Here is a 23,838-nt window from a genome sequence, read left to right as displayed (position 1 = left end):
CACCTAGGGAGGGGCAAAAAAATTTTTGAATCTTATAATCATACAGATGTAGATCTAGATTTCCTAACATCAGAGCTGCCTTATTTTAAGAATTTTTTCTTATTGTGAAAAAAATTAAACATACACAAAATAAAATAGTATAATGAACACCTTTGTCCTCATCACCCAGCTTCAGTAGTTATCAGTACATGATCCATCTTGTTCCTGGTGTATTCTTCCTCTCCTCTACCTCCACCGATTATTTCAAAGCAAAATGGAAGCATATTTTATCTGGAAATGCATGAATATGTATTCCTAAGAGAGACTCTTTTTCTCCTCTTAATCACAGTATACAGTAATTCCTTAATAATAGCATTAAATAACAAGATAATCTTCAGATTTCCTTATTGTATATCTTCTATTTTATTTTTTTTTAATATTTGGATTACTTAAATCTGGTTTCACAGAGGGTTCCACATGTTGCATTTGGTGGATATAATTCTTAAACCTTCTTTACTTTATAGGTTCCCTCTATTTCTTTTTTTTACAGTTTTTTTTTTTGTTGTTGTTCATATTGTCATTGACAAAAATGATGTTGCTTGTCATGAAGTTCACATATTCTGGAGTTTGCTGATTATCTCCCTCCTTATTTAACATGTTGTTCTATCCACTGTATTTTCTGTAAACTGGTGATTAGATCTTTGTTTTTAATTAGCCAGAGTACTTCAGAGGTGAGTGGTAGGTTCTTCTTGCATCTCATCCCTAGGCAATGTCTGGGTTGTCTCTTTTTAATATTCTTAGGATTGATCCTTGAGATTCAGGGACAGTCAGCCTGATGCATCCTTTTTAAAGCTCCCAGTAGTTTTTCTTCTAGGTTTTATCAACTGATTAGTAATCATTGCCTAGATCCATTACTTCAGTGGGGTTGCAGGTGTATGATTCTAATTCTATCAGTTTTCCTTAATAGCTGGAATTCTTCAAAAAAGCACTCCCTCAACTATTAGGTTACCTGAGATAATTTTATATATAGGAAAGGCAGGATTTGCCCTTGTTTCTTTTCTTCTGTTTACTAGTTTTCAAAATAACAAGTTGGTTCCCTAATATTTTCCAAAGAGGACTGATGAGCTCTGTCTTTTTTAAAAAACATATGAGTTCATGGATTTCACATCTTTTATATTTCTCAATTATTGCAGTTGTTTTTAATGTTCAAATTGCTCAATCTTCGACCAATAGGTCTTCTTTCAAGTTGGATTCTGATTCATTTTGGTAAGACCAGACTATAGCAGTCTTTGATAGCATCCTTACTTTCTCATCCAATATCATGTTCCAAGCTCATTCTGTGTGTTTCATGCTTCAGAGCTAGAATCAGCCATTTCTCCAGTAAGCCCTGATTCCTCTTCATGGGAAATGGTATTTAGAGACCACAAACTCTAGAGGCTATGGGTATCTCTTGCAATTGGGTTCAACATTGTTTTAAATTCATTTCAAGTGGATAGGTTCAGGGTACACATTTTTTAAAAGAGAAAGTAGATATTTCTAGTTCAAATTTGTGACAGTAGGGTTGCTGACAACTTATTTTTATCTCTTTGCTCTTACACACTTTTAAATATATGTAGATGAAATGATATGGGGATTTACATGAAAATAATCCAGCATATATATGTGTGGGAAGGAAAAGGGTGTGCATTGCAAAGGTGTGGGGGAGTAGGTAACAAACAGGTAAAACAAGATTAGCTATGAATTGATAATTGTTAATTCTTGGTGATGAGTAGTTATATGAGGGTTCATTATATTATTTTCTTTTAGGTTCACTTCACATTTTTAGTAGTAAAATCCACTTGCATTTTTATTGGGATCATGTTAAATTTATAGAATTACTTAGGGGAAAATGATTTTTTTTCCATTCAATAATATTCATTCTGTGTTATGAATAAGAATCCCTGGTGGCTGTGTACCAGTCAGTAAGATGAGTGTACCATAATTTATTTAACCTTTCATTTATTGATAGATATGTGGATTGTTTTCAGTTTTTCTTTGTAACAAATAATAACTACTTTTATTTATTTACTTTTATTTATTTAGTTTATACTGTGAAGTTTTTTTAATTAAATTAATTTATTTATCTTCAGAAAAACAGTATTCATTATTTTTTCATCACACCCAGTGCTCCATGCAATCCGTGCCCTCTATAATACCCACCACCTGGTACCCTAACCTCCCACCCCCCTGCCACTTCAAACCCCTCAGATTGTTTTTCAGAGTCCATAGTCTCTCATGATTCACCTCCCCTTCCAATTTATACTGTGAAGTTTTTAATTTTAATTAGGTGAATAAAACCTTCATGTATTTACCATGTTAATAACTTTCCCCCATACTCCTGCTAGCCTTATATTTTATCTTTTTGGATTTTGTTAGTTGTTACCTTAGTTTACATTTTAAAAGATGTGAAATTTTAGGGACGCCTGGGTGGCCTGTTGAATACGCATCTACCTTCGGCTCAGGTCATGATCCTGGGGTCCTGGAATCAAGTCCTAGACCGGGTTCCTTGCTGAGGGGGGAGTCTGCTTTTCCCTCTGCCTGCTCCCCCTGCTTGTGTGCTCTTTCTTTCTCTCTGACAAATAAATAAATAAATAAAAAATTTAAAGAGATTTAAAAATAACTGATTTGAAATTTTAGAATCATTACTACTGTCATAAATCAAATTAATTGATTTTCCTTCAAAAGCTTTTATAATGGTGGAAGTTGTTTACAAATAAAGTTCCAGTATTTCTCAGGTATATTTTTGGAAATCAAAATACTGATTTTTGAGAAAAAAATGATTGGAATGCTCGTAAGTTATTAGCTACTCATGGGATTGTAAAACTCATTATTGTAGATTATCACTTATTTTATATTTGGAATTATTGCTCTGGGTACATATGTTTTCTATATTTTCAAATAATCAAGACTATATTTTGTTATGGCATGAAAGACGGAAACATGATGACTCAAAAACATAGTAAGCTCAAAAACTTCTGGTTATTCTTAAATTTCTTTGAAACATTCATGCTAAACCTTAATGGAATCTCTTCTCCTGAATGAGAGAGTCACGATTTGTGTAAAATCCTTGCTCTGTCAGAAAAATTTTTTTTTAAAGATTTTATTTATTTATTTGACAGAGATCACAAGTAGGCAGAGAGGCAGGCAGAGAGAGAGAGAGGAGGAAGCAGGCTCCCTGCTGAGCCGAGAGCCCGATGAGGGACTCCATCCCAGGACCCTGAGATCATGACCTGAGCCGAAGGCAGTGGCTTAACCCACTGAGCCACCCAGGCGCCCTGTCAGAAATTTTTTAAAGATTTATTTATTTGAGAGAGAGCATGAGCCAGGGGGTGGGGGGTAGAGGAAGAGAAAGAATCCCAAGTGGAGGCTCTACTGAGTGTGGGTCCTGCGCTGCTCAGGGCTCCATCCCACAACCCCAAGACCATGACCTGAGCGGAAACCAAGACTTGGATGCTCAACCAACTGAGCTACCCAGGTTCCCCTGTCAAGTCATTTTTTTTTTAAAGATTTTACTTATTTATCGGGGGGGCGGGGGAGGGCGAGCACAGGCAGACAGAATGGCAGGCAGAGGCAGAGGGAGAAGCAGGCTCCCGCCCAGCAAGGAGCCCGATGTGGGACTCGATCCCAGGACGCTGGGATCATGACCTGAGCTGAAGGCAGCTGCTTAACCAACTGAGCCACCCAGGCGTCCCCCCCCCCCCCCGTCAAGTCATTTTTAATGGTAAACGAATAACTTCCCGCTCTTCTTTTATAGCATAGTACCATATGTGAAAGTGTTTATTTGGTTTACACAGGGTCGGAATCTGGCAGATCTACGTCGTAGCCAGTCCCGGGGCACATTCACCATTAGCACTACTCTTCGGTTGGGTAGACAGATTCTCGAGTCTATTGAGAGCATCCATTCTGTGGGATTCTTGCACCGAGACATCAAACCGGTAAGAGGCCTTTTCAAGTCAGAGCACAGAATGAGTTTGCTTTGTACTCTTAATCTAATGAAGGGACACAATAAATTATGAATGTAGCTTTCTGTATTTGCTTTCTATTATTAAATACAAGGTAATATTTTAATTCTGTAACTAGAAGCAAAATATAACTTGCCTCTTAATTTTAAAAAAAAATTTGAATTACAAACTACAATTTAACATTCAGGAGCTTTTTTCATACAATGAAAATGTTGCTCTCAGCCAAAATAAAAATTAATAATGCTTGACTATTATTATTATGTGTGTTAACATTCCTACTTAACACCTAAATTGGAAGTCATTCTTTAGATTTCTTTTTCCTGATACTGTGTAAAAATATATACATATGTGACTTTTATATTCATTGTGTTCTCTGAACTATTTCTCAAGTGACAAATTGTACTTATAAGGAACCATCAATTATGAAAGACCTTATTTTTTCTTCTTAGTGCTACAGTGGCAATATATAGTATTTTTTCTATTCTGTTTTTTCTTAGAAATTGTCATTTCCATAACTGAAATATGCGTTTATTTTTCCTTCTTTGTTTTTTTATTGCTCACAAGGGGAAATGATCCATTTCTGATATACTGTATTTACTATAAATATATCATGTGTTGGTTAGTGCAGTTGAAAATTACATCCATCTGTTGCTACATGATTTCTAAAATTAAATAGTTTACATGAAAATGCCAACTAAAATTAACATTAGTAGAGTCAGGCTTAATGGAATATAGATTTCTCTTGCTCACAATTCTATGCCAAACTAAATGTCACTACTTTAGAAGCATGGTGACTGAAGACTTTCCATTTTCATCTGAAAACTCCCTAAATAGAACACTATTTTAAAATAAAAGCTAACAATTTTTGTAGCAGTTTTGCTTTTTCCTTTATAAATTCTCTTTTTACATACCATCTTTGCAGATTTGTGCTCATTTAACATTACATTTACTTTTTAAGGGAAGAATGCAAAGTGTATTTCACGTAAGTCTGTTTTGAAATGCTTCCTTAAATTGAATTTTAATTTTTATGCTTAGTGAAATTCATCTTTATGATGCTTATAGGAAATTCATTTAAATTTTTAGCTGTGTCTTCAATTTTGCTCACTCCTAGTTCCTCCCATTTTAAAAAGGAAGAGTTGGGCTCTCTTTAAAGTGTTGACTTAGACCAGAATTTCAAGGAACATAGAGTTCCACTTAAGTCAGTGTTGTTGTAGATAACTTTGTACCATCACTTAATTCTTTGTTCCTCAAAGTTACCTGCTCCTAGGCATTAATAGAATACACAACAAGATTATGTATTAATATCCAGTAAATATCATGAATTAGAATAGTGTGTTTGAGACATATGTATTATATAGAGTTTAAATAGAAGAATTAAAATATAGGAAGGATATATGTTAGGATTTAGTATTGTAAGAATATGTATATTTTCCTTCTTTGCTTTTCTAGTCGAACTTCGCCATGGGTCGCTTTCCTAGTACATGTAGGAAATGTTACATGCTTGATTTTGGCTTGGCTCGACAATTTACCAATTCCTGTGGTGACGTCAGACCAGTAAGATTTTTCATATTATTATTAAATTTGAGAATTAATCTGTTATTTATAGTATCACTTTAAAAAAAAAGAAATATGAATTATGTATAGAATGGATGTCATCCAAGAAGTAGCATATAGATTTTATGATTAAATTAGTGGATAGAGTTAATTTTATTATTGAAAGCTGTGGCTTTAAAAAAAAGTACATGAGGGGCAGCTGGGTGGCTTGCTTAAGCATCCGACTTTGTTTCAGGCCATGATCCCAGGATCTTGAGGTCCAGCCCTGCATCAGGCTTACCTGCTCAACCGGGAGCCTGCTTCTCCCTCTCTGTCTGCTACTCCCACTACTTGTGCTTTCTCACTTTCTCTCAGTTGAATAAATAAATACAATCTTTAAAAAAGGAAAAAAAAAAAGGACACTAGACACAGAGTTGGAAGGATGGATTTGGAGAACACACATTGGCCCTTTAGGCTCAAGGGTTTTTTTTGCAGTCTGAGGTTCTTTCTATAACTACAATTCTATTTTCGTTTTGTACATTTCATATCCAGAATTTCCATTTGGAAATATGTTTTCTCATTTTTGATATTTTCTATTTGAGAATGAACATTATTTTTCTTTATTGATACTCTCTATTTGACGTGATGTTGTCGTCATGCTTTCCTTATGTCTTTAATCAAGCTCTCCTTTGGTTCTGTGAACATACTTACAATGGCTAATCTGAAATCTTTCCTCTTAAATCTGACATCTTGTCACTGTCACAGGCGGTTTCTGTTGCTTCTCCCACCCCCAAATGTATGGGTCATACTTTCCTGTTTCTTTGATTCCTTATAATTTTTTTTTGTTGGAGACTGGACATTTTAGATAATATAGCTGTTTTAGATACCAGTCCTCCTTTCCAGTACTTTGTTACTGTTATTTGCTTGTTTATTTGTTTAGGGGCTGAACTGGATTTGTTTCTGTGAAGGCTGTTCCTCTGTGACCCTTCCCTCCCTTTCCCCAGCACAGAATATTAAGTCTCTACTGTTGCTCCTGAGGGGCAGTCTGCCTATAGTCACCCTGGAATGACTCCTGTACTGGTGGAGCTCTCTTCTATACTTTTCCCTGACTACACCCAGGTTTTAAACTCCACTAATTGCTGGCTGATTGCTTTGTTGTTTACAATAATGCCCTGGGGTATAAATTCCAGGCGGGGCATGACAAACTAATCTAATCTAATTTCTGAGGTTAGAGTTTGGCTATTTCTGACCTCAAGAGGCCTTCTAGAAGTCTTATTCCTCTGGTTCTCTCTTACTTGGCCAGCCCGTAGTCCAGGCTTTATCTTCATTAGATCTGCAAGCAAATCTCCTCTCAACTCCCTATACCACAACCTTCCCTATTTTTTTTTAATTAATTTTTTATTTTTTATAAACATATATTTTATCCCCAGGGGTACAGGTGTGTGAATCACCAGGTTTACACACTTCACAGCACTCACCAAAGCACATACCCTCCCCAATGTCCATAATCCCACCCCCTTTTCCCAAATCCCCTCCCCCCAGCAACCCTCAGTTTGTTTTGTGAGACCTTCCCTATTTTTTTTTTTTTAAAGATTTTATTTATTTATTTGACAGACAGAGATCACAAGTAGGCAGAGAAGCAGGCAGAGAGAGATGAGGAAGCAGGCTACCCGCTGAGCAGAGAGCCCGATGCGGGGCTCGATCCCATGACCCTGGGATCATAACCTGAGCCGAAGGCAGAGGCTTTAACCCACTGAGCCACCCAGGCGCCCCGAGACCTTCCCTATTTTTGAGAAATGTTTTAAGTTTAAATTTTACTGTTGCAAACAAGATAAACTCCTGTGGGAAGAGATTAGCAGGTGGTTTTGTTGTTGTTGTTGTTGTTGTTGTTGTTGTTGTTTTTAATGGCCTTTCTCCTGCCCCCAAGCAAAATCTATGAGCCAAGGCTCTAAAGTTGGGCGGAGAACTGTGGTAGCTTCTGAATGACATCCTTACTCCTAGGAGCTGAGACAAGGCAGTAAGTGGAGATCTCTCAGTTTGTCTGTCCTGTCAGGGAAGCACTGTCTCCTGAGCCACGGGAAGGGCTCTTGGACTTCAGGATTGTCAACATACACCTAAGGTAGAGATCTGGAAGAACCTCAGAAATGTTGAAGTCCTACTTCTATGGGGAAGAAAGCCCTCCAGCTCGGAACTGGGAAATAAGGGAGTCCTGTATCCATGGTGGCAACAGTCTGGAGTAGAGCCACGTTCTCTGCTCTGGAAGAGAGGAGAGAGGGAATGGTTTTGGTTCAAGTTCCATAGAATTTTCACTTTTCTTGAATAGATGTTTCTTTGTGTTATTTACCCTAAGGACCATTTCCAGGAGCTTCAGTTTTTTAAAATAATTTTCACCAATTTTACTGGGGATTAGGTCAGTAGAACTCCTTATATTGTCATAACCTACAGTTAAGTTCTTCTAATGTCTCCTTTTTACCTTTAGTTTTGTTTGAACTTGGTACTGATTGTGATTTTCATTTTCTAGCAAATTAATTTGCACAAAAGCTAAAATACTGATTTTGAATGAGCTAAATATATAATAATGGAGTTATATACATAAATGTAAATTGTATTTAGAATATAGGCACATGAGAATTTAGGTGCCTTAAAAATTACAAGATAATCTTTTTGATTCTAGTGAAGATCTTGCATTAATACATAGCAAAGCCCGTAAAGAATTTAGGTTCTATATAGCTTGCTAGATTTGAGTTTATTTCTGGAATCCCATTTCTTTTCCAGATATCATTCTTTTTGAAATTTTAGACTGTTACAGGTTATTGTTTATTCTCACACATAACATATATTTGATGAGCACATAATCTGTGTGAGCCATGGATCTAGGTGCTAGGACTGTAGTGGTGAACAAGCAGATCAAAATGAGGCTCTTATGGAAGTTTTTTTTTTTTGGAGAAGACAGATAAAAAACATATAAATACATAATTTTAGCTAGTGGTATATGCTATGAATAAACACAAAACAGTGTATTGACAGAGAGAGTGATGGGCAGTAAGAATAAGAAACTATGTTAGTACCAAAAAAGAAAAAAAGGAGACTATTTTAGAAGTAATAGTTAAAAAAGACTTCTGAGGAGGTATTGAGTTGAGAGTTGAATTAAGTGTGAGAGTAGGCCATGTGAGTATCTTGAAAGAGAGTGTTCCAGGCAAAGGGAATAGCAAGTTTAAAGGCCCTAAGGTATAGTAAGTTTGGTGTGCTTGAGAAAAAGCAGGGAGGCCACTGTGGGTATATATAGCACAACACAGCATAGCATGATGAGGAGTTCAGTGGCAAGAGATTGTATACGATTTTACAAAGAGATTTTATTCTAAATATGATAGGAAGCCTTTGGAAAAATTTGAGTGGGGTTGTTGCGTAATCTGGTACATGATCTGTCAATAAGCTAATTATATAATGGAATTATATACAGAAGCAGATTATATTTAAGACATAGCCTTAGGAGAATTTCAGTGCCTAGAAATTGTAAGGATCCTATCTTCAGTTTTATCAGTATTCTTCTGTAAATTAGTAGTCTTGCAGAAAAGAACTTAGGTTCTTTGTAGTTTGTTATATTTGAATATATTTCTGGAATCCCATTTCTGTTCTAAGTAACAGTTTTTGAGTTTTAGAACATGTGTTGTTTTTTTAAAGTCACTCTGGCTGTGAAGAAGAGACTATTGAGAGCAAGAGCAAGAGTGGAATCAGAAAGTTACAAGTGAGAAGGCTAATGCCGTTAGTCATTGATAGTGACTGAGATCTAGGGCCTTAGGGAGCTCTAGTGAAGGTGGTGAGAAATGGTCATATTTAGGATATATTTTAAAGATAGACTTAATGATGCTTCCTTTTGGATTTGTTAATATCGAATGTCAAGAAAAAAGAAGAGTCAAGATTGACTTTTAAATTTTTGTCCTGAACTAATGGTCATGCCTTTAACCATGATGGGGAAGAAGGATGAACAGTGGATTTAATAAGGGAAAATGAGGTTCTATTTTCTAGAAGTTAAGTCTGAGATGCTTCTTAGATTCCAGATGGAAATACAACAAGAAGGTGATTTGATATAGTAATATGTAGCTCAAAAGAGAAATCAGGACTGGAGATAATAGAAATTTAAGAATCATTTGATTGGGGGTGGGGGTGTAGCCAGGGCACAGGGGTGCAAGCGTACCTGGTTTTGGGGGTCCCAAGTAGATGAGCTTCGACTACTTGACACTGAGAAAATCTGAAGGCAGAGAGACAAGTACTGGTGAAACAAGAAAGAAAAGTATTTGAACAGATGCTCAATGGACTGCGCCACCCAGGGCGCCCCAAGAGCTGTTTTTATTTTATTTTATTTTATTTTAGATTTTATTTATTTATTTTAGAGAAAGAGTATGTGAGGGGGAAGGAACAGAGGGAAGAAGGACAAGCAGACTCCATGCTGAGCACAGAGCCCAACAAAAGGCACAATCCCATGGCCTTGAGATCATGACCTGAGCCGAAATTAACAGTTGGATGATTAACCAACTGAGAGATGTTTTATTTTAAAGACTGGTAGGGGCACCTGGGTGGCTCAGTGGGTTCGGCCTCTGCCTTCGGCTCAGGTCATGGTCCTGGGGTCCCGGGATTGGCCCCACATCAGGCTCTCTGCTCAGCGGGGGACCTGCCTCCCCCATCCCCTCTGTCTGCCTCTCTGCCTACTTGTGATCTCTCTTTGTCAAATAAGTGAATAAAATCTTAAAAAAAAAAAGAAGAAGAAAAAGACTGGTAAAACAGGGACATAGTTGGGACGCCTGGGTGGCTCAGTTGGTTGGGCAGCTGCCTTTGGCTCAGGTCATGAGTCCAGCGTCCTGGGATCGAGTCCCACATCGGGCTCCTTGCTCAGCAGGGAGCCTGCTTCTCCCTCTGCCTCTGCCTGCCATTCTGCCTGCCTGTGCTCGCTCTCTGCCCCCCTCTCTCTCTCTGATAAATAAATAAAAAATCTTTAAAAAAAAAAAAACAGGGACATAGTTGAAAGTAAAGTAATAAAATCCTTCCTTAATTTATTCCTTCTCATTTATTTATTTTTAAGAAGATTATTTATTTATTTATTTAACAGGGAGAGAGAGAGAGAGAGAGATATCACAAGTAGGCAGAGAAGCAGGCAGAGAGAGAGGGTAAAGCAGGCTCTCTGCTGAGCAGAGAACCCAATGTGGGCCTTGATCCCAGGACCCTGAGATTATCTGAGTCAAAGGCAGAGGCTTAACCCACTGAGCACCCAGGTGCCCTCATTTTTTTTTTTTAAATGGCAGTTATTGCAGCATGCTTGTGTACTGATGGTAATACTCCAGGAGATATGAAAAAATGATAATGTAGACAGAGAAGGAAAAATTCTAGGAGCCACATTCTTGCATACCCAAGGAAAGGAACCTGAGCACAAATGATGAGGTTAGCTCGTTCTCTAAGAGCAAGAACACTCCTTCCATTGTAACTGAGAAAAGGCCGACTAAATGGACACAGATATAGGCAAGCATTTAGATTCGGTAGTGGAAAGTTGAAGTTCTCTCATGGCTTTTATTCTCTTAGAGAAGGTAAGGCCTTTTGCTGAGAGTGCAGAATGGTGCTGGAGGTTGAAGATGGAAGAGGACAAGCGAAATAGTTACCATGGAGAGGGAGAGGAGAGGTGAACTAGATTCAGAAAATAGATTGCTGACCTGGGCTGAAAACTCATTTCAGTATTATGGTAATATAAGGTGAGATTGTCAGTACAGTTTGTTTTTCTCTAAACACCTTAAACTGTTTATTTAGAAGTGCACATTAGTGTGAGAGTTGGGTTTAACCTGGGTAAGGATCAGGTTAGTGTCGCTCTCGGCCCGCAAGAACGACTCGGAGACTCACGTAGCAGCGAACCTTCTTCTTTAATCGCTTTTTTCTTTCTACCTTTCTCTACCCTTGGCGCATGCATTTTTATACAGGCAGTGTTAACCAATCAAAATGCAGTGCTCATGCACCTCCCGCGAGAGTGGACCTAAATGAACAGCCAATCATATTCAGTCCCTTACAGCTCTTAGAGTAGGCCTCCTGTACTGGCTCCCGACAGGTTAGCACTACGGAAGAGTGATGGAAGAGAGCTGAGAGAATGTTATTATGGTTGAACATAGTTCAGACTGTGTAAGGAATGCTCTTTCCCTTTTCTTATATATCACCTTCTAGAATTCCAGTAGGATTTTCATAATTTTCTTTAAATCTCTTAAATCTCAGGTAAAATTAATTTCATACTTTTTCAGATCATGATTAAGATTGAAATCCTTTTTTCATATTGCTCCATTAATATAAAATCAAAGTTGCCTTTGTAGATTTTTTTCATATTGTACAATTTTGTTTATTTATTCCTTGTAAGAAACTTAAATTGAGTCACTTGAATTGTCTAGGTATGCCATCATGTTATCTGCAAAAATCAATATTTATATTTTGTATTGCTGTATTATGGATTCCAGAAGAGTGTAAAAAATACATATAAAAATTTAAAGGAAGACTATAAAACATCTGTGGCCTCTTTCTAGGTTAAGAAATAGCTCATTACCACTATATATTTCATTCCCTCTTCTTCCTCAAGCAGCACTGTCTAATTGAAGTTACTATAAGGATAGAAATGTCTGGGCACCTGGGAGGCTCAGTGGGTTAAGCCTCTGCCTTCGGTTCAGGTCATGATCTCAGGGACCTGGGATCGAGTCCTGCATCAGGCTCTCTGCTCAGCAGGGAGCCTGCTTTCCCCTCTCTGCCTGCCTCTCTGCCTACTTGTGATCTCTCTCTGTGTGTCAGATAAATAAATAAAATATTAAAAAAAAGAAAGAAATGTTCTGTACCCCTACTCATATGGTAGCCACTAGCTACATGGGCTATTGAGCACTTGAAATGTGACCAGAGCAAATGAGAGACTGTTTTAAATTTCATTTAGATTTAGGTTGCTATTATATTGGTCACTGCAGCTCTGGATATAACCTCCATTCTGAATTTTGCACGAATCAGTCTGTCTTCTGTCAACCTGACAGTACTTGTTTTGGAGCATGAAGCAGATTCAGGGAGCTATCGGAAAACAGTACAGTTATCATGTGGCTTCCATCTAGTTTCCCCCAGTGATAATATCTTACATAACCATAGTATATTGTTAAAGCTAGAAAATAGATACTGGTTTACTATTACTAACTCAAGTACAGGCCTGAGTCAGCTTTTACTATATTTTTAGAAGTCCAATGCGCTATCCATTGCGTGACAGAGCCAGGTAGCTTTTACTATATTTTTATATGTAATTTTTCCTGAGGGAGGGGAGTATATGTAACTTTTTCCCATGTGTAGATTCGTACACCACATTCGTACACCACAATCAGGCTACCAAACTATTTCATCACCACAAAGAAACTCCCTCAAAACATAACATAATTTTAAAAATTGATTTTAAAGATGTAAATTTGGGGGGGGCACCTGGGTGCCTCTGTCTTCAGCTCAGGTCATGATCCCATCTGCTCGGCAGGGAGCCTGCTTCCTCTTCTCTCTCTGCCTGCCTCTCTGCCTACTTGTGATCTCTGCCTGTCAAATAAATAAATAAAATTTTAAAAAAATAAAAAAACGTTTAAAGATGTAAATTTATACATATATAAAAATATATATATATATATATGTGTGTGTATATCACATCTTCTTTATCCATGTGGTTAATGGTGTATACATACATACATACACACACATATACATGTGTATGTGTGAGCACACACTGGAATATTATGCAGCCATCAAAAATAAAATCTTGCCATTTGCAAGGATGTGGATATACTAGAGGGTATTATGCTAAGTGAAATAAGTCAATCAGAAAAAGACAATTATATGATCTTACTGATATGTGTAATTTGAGAAGCAAGACAGGATCATAAGGGAAGGGAGGGAAAAATGAAACGAAACCATAAAGGGAGAAAAACTATAAAAAACTCTTAATCTCAGAAAACAAACTGAGGGAGGTGGGAGGAATGGGGTGGCTGGGTGGTAGACATTGGGGAAAGTATGTGCTATAGTGAGTGCTGTGAATTGTGTAAGACTGATGATTCACAAAACTGTACCCCTAAAACAAATAATACATTTTATGTTAATTTAAAAAGTATTTTTCTCTGTTACCATTCCACAACTTCACAGCTTTTTTCTTACTTCCACTGGGGGCAATATTACATAGTTCTCTATGCATCCTGTCCCTTTCCAGGGTCCCTACCTTTGGTTAGCAATAGGCCTGGGTTCATGCTTACAGTCTCTCCCTGCTCCTGCTAGATTTAGTCTCCTGGGAGCTCATTTTGTCTCTGACATTCATCCTCTCCTTCATATTCACACAGCTCTCTGTCTTTGTAGTAGTCTTGTGGCTTCTCATTGGGATTATTAAGAGTTTCCTCCTTGGTTTCCCTAAGTCCTCCTTCCAGTCTCTTCTTTTTACCTCCAGAAGAATAAGCATCTCAAGCACTTTCTCACTCATGTCCCTTTCCTACTTAAAAATTTTTGATGAATTCCATTTTTCTGCATGTTATAAACGAAACACCTTAATATGACATTCAAGGCCATCCTTACTTAACCTGATTCCAACCTCCTTTTCCATTATTTCCTCTCACCATTTGCTCCAGCCTTATCAAACACTTTCCCTAGCACACACACAGTACTTTCCTACCATTTTGCATTGTACACAGTGTTCTTTTTACTTAAAGTGCCTTTTCTTCTTCCTGTTGTAATTCTTTCAGTTTTCATTTTAAATATTTATTTATTTGAGAGAGCAGGAAAGAAACCGAGCATGAATGGAGTGGGAGCAGAGGGAGTGGGAGAGAGAATCTCCCACTGATCATAGAGCCCAACTTGAGGCTTAATTTTACAACCCTGAGATTACGACCTGAGTCAAAATCAAGAGCTGGATGTTCAACCGACTGAGCCACCCAGGCGCTCCTCTTTCAGTGTTTCAAGGTCCAACTTATTTTTTCTTTTTCATTTTCACTTAAATATTTAGGTATTTATTTTAGTAAAATGTGCTCTTAGGCTGTTAACCACTCTCACTTTTTTCTTTTTTATCTTTAAAGATAGTTTTTAAATATAATTCTAGAAGAGATAATGTATTTATGTAGTGTGAACATAAGATTTTTTTTTTTTACATAAGTAAAAATTCATCAAAGTTAAACACTTCCTTGAAAGACACTGTTAAGCAAATGAAAAGACAAATCACAGACTGGGAGAAAAATATTTCAAAACACATGTCTGACAAAGGACTTCTATCCAGAATCTATAAACAATTTTCACAACTCAATAATAAAACAAATGAATAAACATGAGCAAAAGATTTGTATAGGCATTTCATCAAAGAAGAAACACTACAGATGGTAAATAAACACAATAGCAAATGGTGAACATCTTTAGTTATCAGAGAAATGCAAATTAAAACCACAGTGAGACATCACTACACAGCAATAAAGCTAAAAACACAATTCTGAATGCTTGTGAGGCACAAAAATCAGAGGTTGTGAAAGACTGGGAGTTGGAGGGGAAAGGGTTGACTATACAGGACTTTAGGACAACTCTCGGGGAGGGAGGAGAAGGAGAAGCAAGACGACAGAAGAGTAGGACACCTAAATTTCATCTGGTCCCAAGAATTCAGCTAGATAATTATCAAACCATTCTGAAAACCTACAAACTCAACAGGAGATCAAAGAAAAGAATAGCAGCAATCCTCTGAACAAAAAAGCAACCACTTTCTGGAAGGTAGAACGTGCAAAGAAGTGAAGTCATATTCTATTCATTTTATTTATTCAGGAAGGTAGAGTGCAGGGGTAGGGGAGGGAGCCTCCATCAGCTGGCTCCCAGCATGTAATAGAGCAGCGGAGCCCCAAATCAGAACTTGCTCTGTGGAGGGACGTCGCTCCAGTGGCTGAGTGGGGGGTAGGAACCCTCACTGGGACACTGTGGTCTCAGGACCCTCGGGAAAGACAAGGGGTGCCTGAGGGTGGCAGAGCACCCAAGTGTTAGAGCAGGGAAGCTGACTGTAAAGGCGGAGTGAAGGAGTGGGCTTTGAACTCAGGGTTGTCATAAACTCTGATCTGAGGTACAGTCTGACCACTGCTCTTCGAGCAGGGACCCTGTGAGCGGCAGATCCAGGGAGACGCCTCTTCTTCCCCTGGGAGGAGTGGCATGGCAGCGCACCACAGGAATCTACTGGGTTTGTAAATTTCAAATAGGGTCATGTGTCAGAGATAGAAACATTCGGTTACAAGCTGGTTGAGCACAGAGTGTACGGGAGACCAGGGAGACAGGAGTGATTGACTACTTTTCTCTCAGGGTACAGTGAGGAGTGGGGCCCCAAGCTTTTGGCTCCTCTGGCCCAGAGATTGGAGGGCCACTATTTTCATTCCCATCCTCCAAAGCTCTACAGAAAGCTTTCAAGGAACAAAAGGTACCAAGCACAAACCCAAGCAGATTACTTAGCCTGGCCCCTGGCAAGGGCTGTGCAAGTCCACCTCTGGCAAAGACATTTGAGAATCATTGCAACAGGCCCCTCCCCCAGAAGATCAGCAAGAACATCCAGCCAAGGCCAAATTTACTGATCAGTGAGAACTGTAAAAATCCAGTGCTAGGGAAATACAGCATATAGAATTCATGGCTTTTTCTCCATGATTCTTGAGTCTTTCAAAGTTAATTTTTAAAATTTTCTTTATTTTTTTCTTTTCCTATTTTTAAAAATTTTCTTCTTTCCTTTTGCAACCAACATCTTATCAATTCATTTTTAAGTCTTTTTTAATTTTCATTTTTACAGTCATATTCTATTCATTTTATTTAATGTTATTTTTTGTATATACATAAATTTTTCTTTCTTTAAAATTTTGGGATACAGTTTCTTCTAATAGACCAAAATATACCCTAATTCTAGTGTATGGTTTTGTTCTAGTCTCCCACCTAATCACATTCTCTCCTTTTTTAAAAAATTAATTATTTTATTTTATCAGCCAACTTCTTATCAATTCCTTTTTAAAAATATTTAAAATTCTTATCTTTACAGTCATATTCCATCCTTTCAATATTTACCCTTATTTTTTTGTATATATAAAAGTTTTTCTTTCTTTAAAATTTTGGGAGGCAGATTCTTTTAACTGACTACAATACACCCAAAATTTAATGTGTGGCTCTGTTCTGTTCACCAACTTGATCATATTCCTTTTTTTTTTCTTTATTTCTTTCTTTCTTTCCCCCCAGTTTTGGGTCTCCAAATATTTTCCTGGGGTTGTTCTTACCCTTTTAGCATTTTTTTCTCTCATTCACCTATTCTTCTCTGGATGAAATGACAGAATGGAAAAACTCACCTCAAAAAAAGGAACAAGAGGCAGTACTGACTGCCAGGTACCTAATCAACACAGACATTAATAAGATGTTGGAACTAGAGTTCAGAATGATGATTATAAAGATGTGAGCTGGGCTTGAAAAAAGCATAAATACTAGAAAACCCCTCTCTGGAAAAATAAAAGAACTAAAATATAATTCAAATCAAAAAAGGTATTAATGAAGTACAGTAAAAAGTGGAGTCTAACTGCTAGGATAAACGAGGATAACAAAGAGAGAATTATTGATATAGAAGACCCATTGATGGAGAATAAAGAAGATGAGGAAAAAGAGAGATAATTACTGGACCACTTGGGGAGAATTCAAGAGATAAGTGGTACCATAAGGTGAAACAATATTAGAATAATTGAGATCCCAGAAGCAGAAGAAAGAGAGAAAGGATCAAAAGGTATATTGGAGCAAATTATGGTGGAGAACATCCCCAGTTTGGGCACAGAAACAAGCATCAAAATCCAGGAGGCACAGAGAATTTCCCCTAAAAATCAATAAAAATAGGTCAATACCCCATCATCTAATAGTAAAACTTACAAGTCTCAGAGACAATGAGAAAATTCTGAAAGCAGCTCCAGACAAGAGGTCAATAACCTACAACGGTAGAAACATTAGATTGGCAGCAGACCTATTCACAGAGACCTGGCAGACCAGAAAGGACTGGCATGATATATTCAGAGCACTAAATGAGAAAAATATGCAGCCAAGAGTACTATATCCAGCTAGGCTGTCATTGAAAATAGAGGGAAAGATAAAAGCTTCCAGGACAAACAAAAACTAAAAGAATTTGCAAACACCAAACTAGCCCTAAAGGAAATACCAAGAGGGGTCCTCTAAGCAAAGAGAGAGCCTAAAAGTAACATAGACCAGAAAGAACAGAGACACTGTACAGTAACAGTGACCTTATAGGCAATACAATGGCACTAAATTCATACTTTCAGTAGTTACCCTGAATGTAAATGGGCTAAATACCCCAATCAAAAGACACAAAGTATCAGATTGGATAAAAAAAAACAAGACACATTGAGGGGCTCCTGGGTGGCTCAGTGGGTTAAAGCCTCTGCCTTTGGCTCAGGTCATGATCCCAGGGTCCTGGGATCGAGCCCCACATCGGGCTCTCTGCTTGGCAGGGAGCCTGCCTCCCCCGCCCCCCGCCCTGCCTGCCTCTCTGCTTACTTGTGATCTCTGTCTGTCAAATAAATAAAAAAAAAAAAAAAAAAAAAAGACCCATTGATATGCTATCTGCAAGAGACTCATTTTAGACCCAAGACACCTCCAAGATTTAAAGTGAGGGGGTGGAAAACCATTTACCATGCTAATGGACAGCAAAAGAAAGCTGGGTGACAATCCTTATATCAGACAAATTAAATTTTAAACCAAAGACTGTAATAAGGGATGAGGAAGGACACTATATCATACTTAAAGGGTCTATCCAACAAGAAGATCTAACAATATCTATGCTCCTAAAATGGGAGCAGCTAATTATATAAACCAAATAATAACAAAATCAAAGAAACACATTGACAATAATACAAAAATAGTAGGGGACTTTAAGATGCCCCTCATTGAAATGAACTGATCATGTAAGCAAAAGATCAACAAAGAAAGGCTTTGAATGACACACTATACCAAATGGACTTTACAGATATATTCAGAACATTCCATCCTGAAGCAACAGAATACACATTCTTCTCTAGTGCACATGGAACATTCTCCAGAATAGATCACATCCTGGGTCACAAATCAGTTCTCAACCAGTACCAAAAGATTGGGATCATTCCCTGCATATTTCCAGACCACAGTGCTTTGAAACTGGCACTCAATCACAAAAGGAAAGTTGGAAAGAAGTCAAAGGAGGCTAAACAGCAGCCTACTAAAGAATGAATGGGTCCACCAGAAAATTAAAGAAAAATTTTTAAAAATTCATGGAAACAAATGAAAATGAAAACACAACTGTTCAAAATCTTTGGAATGCAACACAGGCAGTCCTAAGAGGAAAGTATATAGCAACACAAGCCTTTCTCAAGAAACAAGAAAGGTCTCAAGTACACAACCTAAGCCTACATGTAAAGGAGCTAGAGAAAGAACAGCAAAGAAAGCCTAAACCCAGCAGGAGAAGAGAAATAATAAAGATTAGAGCAGAAATCAATGAAATAGAAACCTAAAGAACAGTCAGTAGAATATGTCAAGGAAACTAGGAGCTGCTTCTTTCTTTGAAAGAATTAATAAGATAACCCCCCTGGGGCACCTGGGTGGCTCAGTGGGTTAAGCCTCTGCCTTCGGTTCAGGTCATGATCTCAAGGTCCTGGGATCGAGCCCCACATTGGGCTCTCTGCTCAGTGGGGAGCCTGCTTCCCCCTCTCTCTCTGCCTGCCTCTCTGCCTACTTGTGATCTCTGTCTGTCAAATAAATAAATAAAATCTTTAAAAAAAAAAAAAAGAAAGAGGCGAGATCACAACCAACACCAAAGAAATATAATTATGAGAAAATATTATGAGCAACTATATGCCAGCAAATTAGACAATCTGGAAGAAATGCAGGCATTCCTAGAGACATATAAACTACCAAAACTGAACCATGAAGAAATAGCAAACCTGAACAGACCCGTAACCAGTAAGGAGATTGGAGCAGTCATCAAAAATCTCCCAACAAACAAGAGCCCAGGACCAGATGGATTCCAAGGGGAATTCTACCAAACATTTAAAGAAGAATATACCTACTCTCCTGAAACTGTTCCAGAAAATAGAAATGTAAGAAAAACTATCAAACTCATTTTATGAGGCCAGCATTACTTTGATCCCCAAACCAGACAAAGACCCCATCAAAAAAGAGAATTACAGACCAATATCCTTGCTGAACACCAATGTGAAAATTCTCACCAAAATACTAGCCAGTAGGATCCAACAATACATTACAAGGATTATTTACCACGACCAAGTGGGATTTATTCCAGGGCTGCAAGGTTGGTTCAACATCTGCCAATAAATCAATGTGATACAGTACATTAATAAAGAAAAGAACAAGAACCATATGATAATCTCAGTAGGTGCAGAAAACGCATTTGACAAAGTGTAGCATCCTTTCTTGATTAAAACTCTTCACAGTGTAGGGATAGAGGGTACATACCTCAATATCGTAAAAGCTATCTATGAAAAACCCACAACAAATATCATTCTCAATGGGAGAAAACTGAGAACTTTTTCCCTAAGGTCAGGAACACAGCAGGGATGTCCACGATTGCCACTGCTATTCACCTTGTCTGTTAGGTTCTTGGAAGAGGAGGTGGCTATGGAGGAAAATCTCCCAAACCCAGACCACCACCATGTGGATTCAGCCATCTTCTGATTCACCTCCAGATTGTCTCCTCCTAACTGCTCAAGCCACAGGTTAAGGGCGAAATGTTCAATGCCCAAGCAATTAAGTGGGGAACACGTTTATCTAAGCAATTGCATGCAGCTCTGTATCTGCATACAGGGGGTCTCTCCCAAGCCTTTCCAACCTCAGCAAAACAAGACAAAGCCCCATTCATTCCTGGGTTCAACACTCATGGCGGATCCCCACCAAGACTGTGGGAGAGCAAGGACTGGAGAAATCCTGGAAGCTGAAGTCTGAGGAGGTTTATATATATATATATATATATTTTTTAAAGATTCTATCTTTTTTATTTTACATAGAAATCTCCCCTCCCCCGCCCAACCATCCTCTCCCTACCACCATTCCCATCCTGCTCAGCTCTGGCCATGCCTAGCAGCAAGTCAGAAGTACGCAGAAGCTGGGCAGGCTGAAATTGCAAGAAGCCCCAGGCACTTTGGTCCACACAGTCAACAAAAGACCTTAGTCTTGAGAACCAGCAGCAGCCTAGGCACATCGGCTATAAACAGTACTAGAAGTCCTAGCCTTAGCAATCAGACAACAAAGAGAAAGAAAAGGCATCTGAATTGGCACAGAGGAAGTCAAACTCTCACTTTTTGCAGATGATATACTTTATAAGAAAAACCCCAAAGACTCCACCCCCAAACTGCTAGAATTCATACAGGAATTCAGTAAAGTGTCAGGATATAAAATCAATGCACAGAAATCAATTACATTTCTATACACCAACAATGAGACAGAAGGAAGAGAAATTAAGAAGTTGATCCCATTTACAATTACACCCAAAGCCATAATATCCCTCGGAATAAATCTTACCAAAGAGGCAAAGAATCTATACTCAGAAAACTGTAGCATACTCATGAAAGAAATTGAGGAAGACACAAAGAAATGGAAAAACGTTCCATGGTCATGGATTGGAAGAACAAATATGAAAATATCTATGCTATCTATAGCAATCTACACATTTAATGCAATCGCTATAAAAATATCATCAACTTTTTTCAAAGAAATGGAGCAAAATCCTAAAATTTATGTGGAACCAGAAGAGGCCCTAAATAGCCAGAGGAATGTTGAAAAAGAAAACCAGAGCTGGCAGTGTCACAATTCCAGACTTCAAGCTCTATCACAATGCTGTAATCATCAAGAAAGTATGGTACCATAGTACCAAAACAGACACATAGATCGGTGGAACAGAATAGAGAGCGCAGAAGTAGAAGCCCTGAACTCTATGCTCAACTAATCTTTGACAAAGCAGGAAAGAACGTCCAATCAAAAAAAGATAATCTTGGGGTGCCTGGGTGGCTCAGAGGGTTAAAGCCTCTGCCTTCAGCTCAGGTCATGGTCACAGGGTCCTGGGATCGAGCCCCAGGTCCAGCCCTCTGCTCGGCGGGGAGCCTGCTTCCTTCTCTCTCTCTCTCTCTGCCTTTCTCTCTGCCTGCTTGTGATCTCTCTCTGTCAAATAAATAAATAAAATCTTTTTTTAAAAAAAGATAATCTTTTCAACAAATGGTGTTGGGGAAAATGGACAGCCACATGCAGGATATTGAAACTGGACCATTTCCTTATACCACACACAAAATAGACTCAAAATGGATGAAAGACCTCAATGTGAGACAGGAATCCATCAAAATCCTTGAGGAGAATACAGGTAGCAACATTTTCGACCTCAGCTGCAACCACTTCTTCCTAGACACATCAACAAAGGCAAGGGAAACAAGGGCAAAAATGAACTCTTGGGACTTCATCAAGATAAAAAAACTTTTGCACAGCAAAAGAAGCAGTCGACAAAACTGAAGACAACTGACAGAATGGGAGAAGATATTTGCAAATGACATATCAGATAAAGGGCTAGTATACAAAACCAATAAAGAAATTATCAAACTCAACACCCAAAGAAAAAATAATCCAGTCAAGAATTGGGCAGAAGACATGCACAGACATTTCTGCAAAGAAGACATCCAAATGGCCAATAGACGTATGAAAAAGTGCTCACAATCACTTGGCATCAGGGAAGTGACTCTTAATCTCACAAAACAAACTGAGGGTTGCTGGGGGGAGGGGGATTGAGAGAAGGGGGGTGGGGTTATGGACATTGGGGAGGGTATGTGCTTTGGTGAGTTCTGTGAAATGTGTAACCTGACGATTCACAGACCTGTACCCCTGGGGATAAAAATATATGTTTATTAAAAAAAAAACCTCAATGATACAACACCTCACATCAGCCAGTATGGGTAAAATTAATAAGTCAGGAAACAACAGATGTCAGCAAGGATACGGAGAAAGGGGAACCCTCCTCCACTGTTGGTGGGAATGCAAGCTGGTGCAGCCACTATGGAAAACATTATGGAGGTTCTTCAAAAAGTTGATAATAGAGCTACCCTATGACCCAGGAATTGCACTTCTGGGTATTACCCCAAAGATACAAATGTAGTGATCCAAAGGGGCATGTGCACCTGAATGTTTATAGCAGCAATATCCACAATAGCCAAACTTTGGAAAGAACCTAGATGTCCATTGACAGATGAATGGATAAAGAAGATGTGATGCACGTGCGTGCGCGCGTTCGCGCACACACACACACACAGGAATATTACGCAGCCATCAAAAACGCAATCTTGCCATTTGTAATGACATGGATGGAACTAGAGGGTATTAGCTAAGTGAAATAAGTCAGAGAAAGACAATTATCATTTGATCTCACTGATAAGAGGAATTTGAGAAACAAGACAGAGGATCATAGGGGAAGGGAGGGAAAAATGAAACAAGATCAAACCAGAGAGGGTGACAAACTATAGAGACTCTTAACCTTAGGAAACAAATTAAGGGTTGCTACAGTGGAGGGGATGGGGATGGGGTAGTTGGGTGATGGATATTGGGGAGGGTATGTGCTATGGTGAGTTCTGTGAATTGTGCAACACTGATGAATCGCAGGTTTGTACCCCTGAAACAAATAATATATTATATGTAATTTAAAAAAAAGAGAACTCTTGGGGTGATAGGAATACACTGTACCTTGAAAATTGACTTGAAAAAAACTAAATGGTAGGAAGCAATGAAACAAATCTCTCTTTCATCCCTGCTATCCCAAATGCATTCATTTTCTATACTACTCTTATGCCTTCTTCAAACCTTTAGGTTACTATATTTTTATTTTTTCTTTAATGTATTCTTCCAGAATTTCTTCTTGAATATGCAATATAGATGAATGTATATTCTCATTTTTCTTTTTGATTTAAAAGGTGCATGATGTACATTCTGCACTTGTCTTTTTTCCACAGTGTATGTACAAGATCTTTCCATGTCAGGATATAGAGCGTCTTCATTCTTTTGTGAAGCTGCAAAGTATATTCTGTTTTAAGGATGTATTGTAATTTATTTCATCAGTCTGTGAACGTATTTGTGAACATATGGGTTACTTTCAGTCTTTTGCTATCACAAACATTAATGTAGTGAGTGAATGTGTTATGTCCGTTATTTTTGCATATATGCAAGTATATATGTAATATAAATTTCCAGAAGTGACATGACTTTTTCAAAGAGAATGTGTGCCTTTGAAATTTTGATAGATATT

General features: G+C 38.1%; 1 protein-coding gene across 3 annotated transcripts in view; it reads left to right on the top strand.

Moving 5' to 3' along the window:
• Positions 1-23,838, top strand: part of TTBK2 (tau tubulin kinase 2) — a 177,258-nt gene that overhangs the window by 89,536 nt on the left and 63,884 nt on the right. For all 3 annotated transcript variants that reach the window (XM_004751215.3, XM_004751213.2, XM_004751214.2), the window contains 2 exons: positions 3,813-3,953; positions 5,430-5,534. In XM_004751215.3, the coding sequence (XP_004751272.1) occupies positions 3,813-3,953; positions 5,430-5,534 (246 nt within the window). The remainder of the gene's footprint in view (positions 1-3,812; positions 3,954-5,429; positions 5,535-23,838) is intronic.

Source organism: Mustela putorius, unplaced genomic scaffold, assembly GCF_011764305.1.
Source record: "Mustela putorius furo isolate JIRA1106 unplaced genomic scaffold, ASM1176430v1.1 tig00003898_pilon_pilon_pilon, whole genome shotgun sequence".
NCBI classification, from domain to species: Eukaryota; Metazoa; Chordata; class Mammalia; order Carnivora; family Mustelidae; genus Mustela; species Mustela putorius.
Note: the sequence above shows the minus strand (reverse complement) of the source record. Positions and strands in the feature narration are given on the sequence as shown.